Raw genomic sequence first — 9,413 nt, forward strand, 5'->3', positions numbered from 1 at the left:
TTTCATGAATTTCGGTAAAAACATTTATTCACAAGCCAAAGAATTCTTATGAATATTTATAAAAACATAGGTTAACAAACTTTACATTTTTATTTGTTTACACTATACTTAAATCTCAAGGACATCTTATCTAGTTGCTGTTAAGTTTGGGTTTTGTTTCCCAGGGACCTTGCGAAAATAGTTTAAAGTCCATGTGATTCAGGTCCTCATGTATGTTGGAAGAATAATCTTCTCTTTCATCTGTTCTGTCAACACTGAGCTCTGAGCTTTTCAGAATAGAAAGTCTAGATTAGATTAGCCTAGCATTTTTGGTAGACTTGTCATCTGAGATGCTGAATGTTATATTGCCAATAAAACCATCAGCATTTATCTGATTTAATCATCATTTTCCATTTGTTTATGCATGTCTGCTTAAATTGAAAAACAAAAAAACACAATTTAAATGTTCACGCTTGATGTAAGTTCTCCCTTTCCAAAACTAAACACAGTATTCCCTTTTGTTGCCCCCACCCCTCTGTGTGTGTTCTTTGGGTAGTTGCTTTGTTTTGTCCTTTGACAAGGGGGAATGGTTTTAAACATAGACAGGGAAGGTTTAGGTTAGAAATTAAGAGAATTTTTTCACACAGAGGGTGGTGACACACTGGAACAGGTTGCCAAGGGAGGTTGTGGATGCCCCATCCCTGAAGGCATTCAAGGCCAGGCTGGATGTGGCTCTGGGCAGCCTGGTCTAGTGGTTGGCAGCCCTGCATATGGGAAGGGGGTTGAAACTACATGATCATTATGGTCCTTCTCAACCCAGGCCATTCTGTGATTTTATAATTCTATGATTAAATGAGAGGATTGTACAACCATTCTGTAAACATTTACAGTTTAATATGCGTCTATTAATCAAAACTGGCATACATGAACCTACAGTTCTTTCAGGATATTTTTAACATGTTGAAGCAAGTAGGTGGAAAATTGAAATTTAGTAACTGAATGGTCAAAATGACATTTTCTTTGTCCCAGTTTCTTCAAGTCTTAGGAAATGACTTGACTCACTAGTGCTTCAGAAATGTCATGTCTTTAGAAACAAATCAATAAATAGAGAAGGCATCAAATTAGTGTAGTACGTTTTGGTTTGGTTTTTGCTGTTTACTTCCTAGTGGACTGTACAGGCCAGCTACATTTGATTAAATGACATCTTTTCAATGTTAGATGGTGACATTGTTAAGTTTGTACAGTTTGTTAGCTTCAAATGCTGTTTGCTAGAATTCCAGCTTAAATGCTCTAAACTAGATTAATAAGTATCTGCAGAAGCTGTAGATTCTTCGAAAACAAAAAAAAAAAAAATCTACTTTACAAACATCTAGATATAAATTCAGATGGACTAGAATGTGATACCAATTCTGGAAACACCTATTTTAGTGTTTATAATCAACTAGCAGTGTATGATAGCAATGTTGAGGATAAACTCAATGTTGGGGGAAAAAATATTAGAAGTTAAAGTTGAAACTCTACAGTATTGCTTATACAACTACCATTAAGAAAATAAAACAAAATGCTGATCTGGTGAGAGGGTATTAGTGAGTCATGAGCTCCTCAGAATACTTTCATCTCTTTTGAAACAAGAGTTTTTGTTGTTTAAGAGAAGCATGAAAGAAGCAAGCATTTTGTGAATTCTATCTTAATCATATGGGCAGGTAACTCACTTACATTTTTAATATTAATTTACATTCTGTTGTAGTACCACAGAATTAAGAAGCCTCAACAGGAATTACAGTAATTTTAAATAAGGAAGAACAAAAATACAGTCAGTGGACTAAGACTTTTTGCAATTTCTATATGTCTTTAATTCTAGAAGGACCAAATCTGATGCAATATAGCAAATTTTGTCTACAACTTGATGAATATAACTTGATTTTAGGTATGCATCCAGGCTCTGTGGATGACCAGTGACTTTATATTACCATAGCACAGACATGAGCAATATGCATTGGCTGTGTTTTTCAGAAATGACTGGCTGCAGTACCAGGAATTTGTGATGTTTTTGTCCTTCTTTACCTTTTATAAGGTGAGCACTTATTCTCTCTCTACAAGGAGTAAAGTTCTAAGTCTAGAAACAAAGTTTAGATTGTTTTCTCAGCTGTAGTAATCATAGATAAACAGAACTAAATTTCGGTGTTCAAAATTGGGTCACAATCTTATCTGCTTAGGAATTCATGTGATTCGCCCTTGAAGAGATACTTGTTGAAATTCCTCCCATAAGAGGCTTTTCTTCACAGAATTTACATTTTTATCACTATTTGACATATATTGTTTCAGAAGTTAGTGATCAAAAGAACAATTCTAATACTGGTTATAGCAGCAAGTGTACTACTCTGCAATTTAAAAGCCCTTATCAAATTTTTAATTAAATTGATCGCTATTTAGTAATTACATTATGAAAAAGAGGCAATTACATTTTCATTTTAAAACGCTGCAGTTACCTTTCTGAGGGCACTATAATGTTGCTAAGAGACTCCTCAAAAACAAAGTAATATTTTATATGGAAAACACGAAGCAAAGCAGGAAATTTTGCTGCACGCTTAACTATTGGGATGCTGGAACAACTGGTAAAAAGTACGGTTGTGGTATAGGTGATGTTTGCAGTGCCAAACTAAGCAAGAACTAAACTAAACTGGCATTGGCCAGCTCAAATGCTTCTCCACTCTTTTGAAGATCCCAAAGAAATGTGCATCATCATGTGTTACTGTTGAATGTCTTTAAAATGAGTGAGCTGGTCTGGCTTACTTTCAGCACTGCCCCTTTGGCACCCAGCAAGAGTGTCATAAAGAGCAAGGAGTTGTCAGTGTCCACCCTTAAATTACAAAGGGAGCAAGAAAGCTGTGGTTATAGACCTAGTCTTGGAAGCAAGGAAGATTATGGCAGAAGTCCCTTAAATTAATGGGAAAAGGATTGAGGGGGTGGTGATATTTAAGATATTAACAGGTGGATTCAGGGAGGTATAAAGCACTAACGGTTTTCAGAAGACTGCTTAAAAGTTGGGAACCACTATGCTAAACAAAGGTAGCATGGGAAGAGACAAATTGTATCCTAAGGCATTTTACAGTCTGTCTGATAAGATTTATTGTTAAATCTAATCTAAATTGATCATTAAAAGTTTAGAAAAGAGATGCCTTCAGGTGACAACCATTCCCTTAACTGTTAAAGTATAACATAAGTCAAAAGGTTGCTAAATTAGCTGGTCATAACTGAAATAGCTGTGTTTCCATGATTGGCTTCAGTAGAAATTTGAGGGCCAGATCACCGATCAGAGCTGTGCTTTGGATTTGAAATTGTGTTACATAAATTTTGCATATGTTAATGTTCGTAAATGAAGAGTGCAGTATCCTCTAAGGCAACTTTCACTGAATAACAGTAAGAATTGGGGAACGCTTGGACTTCAGTTAGATGTGACATCTTTAGGGTACTGTAGTTGTGACTACCTAAACAGTTAATCCATGCCATTCAGCCAAGTTCCAAGGAAGAACACAAATGTATCTATTCTAACTTTGCGCTACACTTGTTGAAATCTCAATAATATCAGAAAGTATTGTGGTTTAGACATATAAACTTCTTGTGAATTCAGTCTGTATCTTCAGTTCCCAAATAGTCAGAAAAACCTTTTATTTGCATTATTATATTAATTCTATGCAATTTTAGTTTACTTTATATATATTTTTATATATATAATTTTGTTAGGTAAGTTGTTGCATTTTGTAGTCAGGAAGTATAAGTTATTTGATTAGTTTGGGAAGATGATCACGAGGGCTTGAAAGGGAATTTCTGTTGTTGTCCCATCTTGTTTAAAATCAGAAGTTTTGATACTTTTTCTTCTGACTTTGTCCTTTGAGCCTATGTATCAAATAAGTGGAAAAATTTATGCTTTAGTTCTTAAAAAAAATAATGAAGTTATACCGTGCTATTTTAAGTAATTCTAGATGTAATAGATGACCTATAACTTTTCCTTTCTTAGAAACTGAAAACAGTAGAATTTTTTTTCTTTTTTTAGTACAGAAGAAAAATATTTCCGTACAGACTTATTTTTTGCAAGAAATCTAATCATCCAACACTTCAGCTCATACAGTCTGTGTGATGGAGGCTTGAAAGATGAAGTCAAATCTTTGTTTTAATATATTTTTTGTCTGACATTTGTCTGTTTTGACCAAGTTTTAATTCAGAGGTAGCCTTGTTATTTGTCATCTTTGGAAATCAACTGGTTGCTGTTATACTGTGAATATCAGGTAGTTTTGAATGTCTGATATTCTATTAGCGGGTATACTTAAATTTTTCTTCACATTTCTCTCCCAGTTGATTGAGAATCAGTGGGTCTTTTTCCATATTGACCTTGAAAGCATTACTTCATGCTCATAGTGCAGCTAGAAGAACATTACTGTATTTCGTATATAGAAGGTCTCTGCCTTCATTTGAGTTTTACAATTCTTTGTAGGCTCAGTTCCCTGTATTTTCCCTTTTAAAGAGGACCTTACCCACTCAGAAGTAACTTATTTCTTGAGGAGCACCTAGATAGTCAATCATAGTTTCTGTGAAACTTAGCAATGTTAATTATGTATGAATCTTCATTGCACTTGGCTTGATTGATGCTCACTTTTGAAAATAATCAACTTTGATAGAAAGTTGCTGCTGTAATTTCTTAGCTGAGAAGTTTTGAGTCCAAAAAAATGCATCCGTATACTGATATGGTATTTAAAATAGCATTCTCTTTTTCAGATGCTGGTTGTTATTCCAGTATGCTTTTAAGTAATGTAAGGTAGTTAGAAAATTTGCCTTCAGTGGCTAACATACCAGGCGGCAAATGAAAAAGCTAGTTTAAAGAAAATCTGTGCTGTTAAAGACAGTTTTGTTCATTGCGTTATCAAAGAGGATGTAGTAGGCTTTGGAACTCTTCATAAATGACAAGATGATGAGGTTGATCAGAAAATAGCTAACGTATGAGGAGAGAGAAAATACATTTGGTTGTATAATAGTGATGCGGAGGAGACAAATAGAGGATGACTGTTCACCATTTCTTCCAGTTTAAGAACTACAAGTAACCGAGGCGTGTAATCACAAATCAAAGGAATGTCACATCAGACACAACCCAGTAGTAGAACTTTTCCCCAAAGGATTCTGTGTATCTCAGACAGATGGTAGAAAAATCAGTGAACATCTCGGAAACTGCTTTCCATGAAACAGTAGTCCGGTTTCAAATTTTATCTCATAGTTCCTACATTCTGGTTGCCATGACTGATAAGTATACCAGAGATGGGATTATTCAGTACCTGTTTTGTTTTCATAAGATATTCTCAAGCATTGATACTAGTTGCTTCATGAAACAGGATACTAGGAGTCAAGAAATTTTGCTCTGACATCAAAGAAAAGGATTGATATATAAAAGTGTTCAGTGTATGTGGTGATAAGAAAGTGTATCTGCAGTGTTTAAATCTTTGTTGCAGTGAATGCTTGGGCAGCTTTGTTTACGGAGAGTTTTATAAAGCAGTAGTTTGCTAATGCCTATCTAAAGAGTTAAATTAGCTTTTCCAGGTGAAATAAAAACTATCAATATATGAGAGCTGATGACTCGGAGAACTCTTCAAAACATGTATGCCATTTTTTTTAATAACTAAAAAATGATTTCTCTCTCCTGCTTAGGAATTATAGGTTCACTGCATCCACAGTACTAGATAACTCATAGTTCTGTCAGATAGTTTTTCTTTGGAGTTCATTTCAAATTTCTTATAAATAACAGTAAGGAAAAGTTAACACAGTTTACCTTCAGGTGTTAACATTAGTCACTGAATGTTCTGTTGTGGAATCCAAGATGTTCTACTATCAAGCAGGTGAAAGTCAGGGAGTGTTTAACAAATAAATTATTGAAATGTTGCTGGGAAATGCACGTAGTATGCTTAATCATAGAATCATAGGGGTTGGAAGGGACCTCCAGTGATCATCGAGTCCAACTCCCTGCCAAAGCAGATTCCCTACCCCAGGTCGCACAGGTCGGCATCCAGACAGGTCTTGAATATCCGCAGAGAAGGAGACTCCACAACTCCCCCTGGGCAGCCTGTTCCAGTGCTCCATCACCCTTACTGTAAAGAAGTTCTTGTGCACATTTGTGCGGAACTTCCTGTGCTCCAGTTTCTGGCCGTTTCCCCTTGTCCTGTCTCCACACACTGCTGAAAGAGTCTGGCCTTGCCACTTTGCCCCCCACACCTCAGATATTTATAGACCTGGATCAGGTCCCCTCTCAGTCTTCTTTTCTCAAGGCTAAACAGACCCAGTTCACTTAACCTTTCTTCATAGGGAAGATGCATCAGGCCCTTCACCATCTTTGTGGCCCTCCGCTGGATTCTTTTCAAGGGGTCCCTGTCTTTTTTGTACTGGGGAGCCCAGAACTGGACACAGTACTGCAGATGTGGCCGCACCAGGTCAGAGTAGAGGGGGAGGATCACCTCCCTTGACCTGCTGGCCACGCTCTTTTTAATGCACCCCAGTATGCCATTGGCCTTTTTGGCCACCAGGGCACACTGCTGGCTCATGGCCAACCTGTCGTCCACCAGGACAGCCAGGTTCCTCTCAGCAGAGCTCCTCTCCAGCAGGTCTTCCCCCAGCCTGTATTGGTGCATGCAATTATTCCTCCCTAGGTGCAAGACTCTACACTTGCTTTTGTATATACACTTTGCTTATGAATATTACTTTCATAATAGCTACATGCTTTAGAAGTGGAAATTGTTAAACATATACGTTGTGTTTATTAATTTATTATATATTGTGTGTAAATAGTTTTATTGCTACTTTGTTGTTGATTTTGGAGAATGTATGGCTACTGAAAACTTCGGCTTGGAACCATCAAATATTTTAAATTTGAAAGGATGCCAGAGGCTATGTGGTCAGATCCCATGCCCAAAGAAGGACCAAATTAAGTTGCTTAGGACCACATGCACTTGAGTTTTTAGTGTCCTTATGGAGTTGGGGACTCCAGTCTCTCTGAGCAACTTGTTCAATGTTTGACAACCCTCACAATGGAAGAAAGTTCCCTTAAATGTGATCAGAACATCCCACATTGCTATTTTGTTGCCCTTTTTGAAATCTGCCCTTTCATCACTTACTCCAAGAAGAGGCTACTTCCGTGCAGTCTATAACCTTTCATTAGGCAGTTGGAGAAAGCCGAACTGAGTAAACCTGGAACACACAGCCTCTCATCCTGCATGAAGTGCTCCAGCTCCATAATCATTTTGATGGCCTTTACTGAACTCATCCAAGTATTTCAGCGTCTGCCTTGTACTGCAGAGCCCTAAGCTGGGCACAGTGCTCCAGACATGATCATATGAGTCCAGAGTACAGGGGGACACGATCAGTTCTTGCTGCCTGTGCAGTTTTCCAGAGTTGTAGAGAGAAGACCAGCTTCTGAGTCTGACTTTACAACAGTGCCTAGAAAAGTTCTGGTGTACTCATGTTCTTGGAAACTTTCAGACTGCATGTATTTCTCATAAGATGAGTAGGTGTAAATATTAGGATTCAAAGAGAACGTGTACTGTATGAAGCTATTTAAAAGATAAGTTCAGGAGATACCAGCTGTGCCAGCATACAGAGTGCTGTTGCCGACAGTCATCTGTTTCCTTACAGATAGATGGACATTTCTTATCTGATAAATCCTTTCTGCTTGTTGGTTTAGAAAGTAATCTCTTGCTTGTTATAATTGTTACTGAGTGGGTAGTTCAATGAAGTTTTCCCATTATCTGCTGTGATGTATGGCATGGATCAGCTCGGGTGCCTACTAATGATAGCAGATCTGAGGAAGGATGGAAAAAATGAGGACAGACTGAGGGAAGTACAGAAAGTATCCTGTACAGTTATTAGTGACACCTTACCTAATTACCCTACTTGGAAATCAGGTCTTAGTAGTGGTAACAATCTAGGTAAATGGATTATTGACTGCCAAGTTACCTTTCCTTTGACTCTCATGCATAGATTTCAAGAGAAATAAATACTTTAACTATGCAATTTTGTTTTACTTAGAGTTCCAAATATTCTGTGTGTTTTCTTCCAGAATACCGATCTCCTCCTTTTCTCAAGATAATATTTATGAAGTCCAGCCTCCAAGAGCTGATAGGAAATCAATAGAGATTTTTCATGCACACATTCAGGCTGGAAAAGGAAACATGCAGCCCTTGGGAAAAGATGACTTCTTCATGTACAGAGAGTACATTCGAAACAGATACCTCTAAATACAAGCTGGATTCTCACATTGAGTCTGCAGTAGTGACTGCTCATGAAAATAATTTTAGAAAGGAGCTCTAGTTTTGTTATTTTGCAATAATAAAGTTATTTTCTTAGATTTATTATCTTACAATTCTGTTCACTGGTTTGCTGTTACACATTTATAGGATTGTGCTTTATATGAAAAAAAGCGATTTAATACTTGTTCTTCAGCTGAAAGAGAAATGTCCATCTTAAGAGATTAAGTGGACAATCAGAGTACTTGCAGTTGTTGGAAAGTATGTAGTGATTTATGGCAAAGAAATATTGCATCTTCAGGGTTATGTCTTAATTTCTTACATCCTTATGTTTGCTAGTGAAGTTGAAATGATTTGTACATATGAATCAGAAGAGAATACTTTTCTTCCTTTCTTCTATTACAGGAAACAACTCAACCAAGAGTTTTCTGGTATTTCTTGAGATTTTTAACAAAATGGGTACTTGTACTTTGCTGCTTTCTTAAACAAAAGAAAAAACTCTGTCGAAATAAAATTTTGCCTGGAGACTAAGCCTAATTTGTGTCAAAACTAACCTTTCCAATGCTCGTGGCTACAGAATCCGTGCTACAGAGATGGTGAGAACAGCTTGTGAAGAATTATCATGGGCTTCTAGTAGGACTTTGAGGTGAGCCTCTCAGTGACTACATCACAAATGAGGGAGCACTGCTTGGACTTTGGTGGGAGGTCCAAGACCTCCCTGTCACTTTACTGTATGACAGGTGTCACCCCTTTGCACCATATTTTTTCCCCATATTTGTGCTTCTGTAAGGTGCTTTCAGGTTCAAACCTACAACCTCCCCAGGAAATCAGTAAGCGGTGTATAGAGCCTGGATCAGCTGGGATGATCATACACAGCGGGTGGGTTTAGGCGGCATCATGCCCAGCATTAGGTAAGAATGAAGAGAAGCAGGTATCTGAAGTAGGCTGTTTGTTTTGGCCTTGTGATCAAAGTGTTTCTCAAATATGAAAAATAAAATTTAGAAACCCTGTGATCTGTAATTAGAAGCTAAGATTTCCAACCGTGCTTTCTAGCCTTTTGCCTTGAAGAATACTGACAGCAACAGCAGCGTCCTTGACAGATGATGTTATTCCACGTGCTTTTACAATCTGTATTTTGGGATTTTCTGGAATAGT

General features: G+C 37.3%; 1 protein-coding gene across 1 annotated transcript in view; it reads left to right on the forward strand.

Annotated features, from left to right (window-relative positions):
• FIG4 (FIG4 phosphoinositide 5-phosphatase) overlaps nt 1–8,790 on the forward strand; it is a 66,141-nt gene extending 57,351 nt beyond the window's left edge. The window contains exon 23 of the mRNA XM_072331670.1: nt 8,072–8,790. Coding sequence (XP_072187771.1) covers nt 8,072–8,249 — 178 coding nt within the window. The 3' untranslated portion in view covers nt 8,250–8,790. The remainder of the gene's footprint in view (nt 1–8,071) is intronic.
• The last annotated feature ends 623 nt before the right edge of the window (nt 8,791–9,413 follow it).

The sequence above is a fragment of the Excalfactoria chinensis genome, chromosome 3, assembly GCF_039878825.1.
Source record: "Excalfactoria chinensis isolate bCotChi1 chromosome 3, bCotChi1.hap2, whole genome shotgun sequence".
Taxonomy (NCBI): domain Eukaryota; kingdom Metazoa; phylum Chordata; class Aves; order Galliformes; family Phasianidae; genus Excalfactoria; species Excalfactoria chinensis.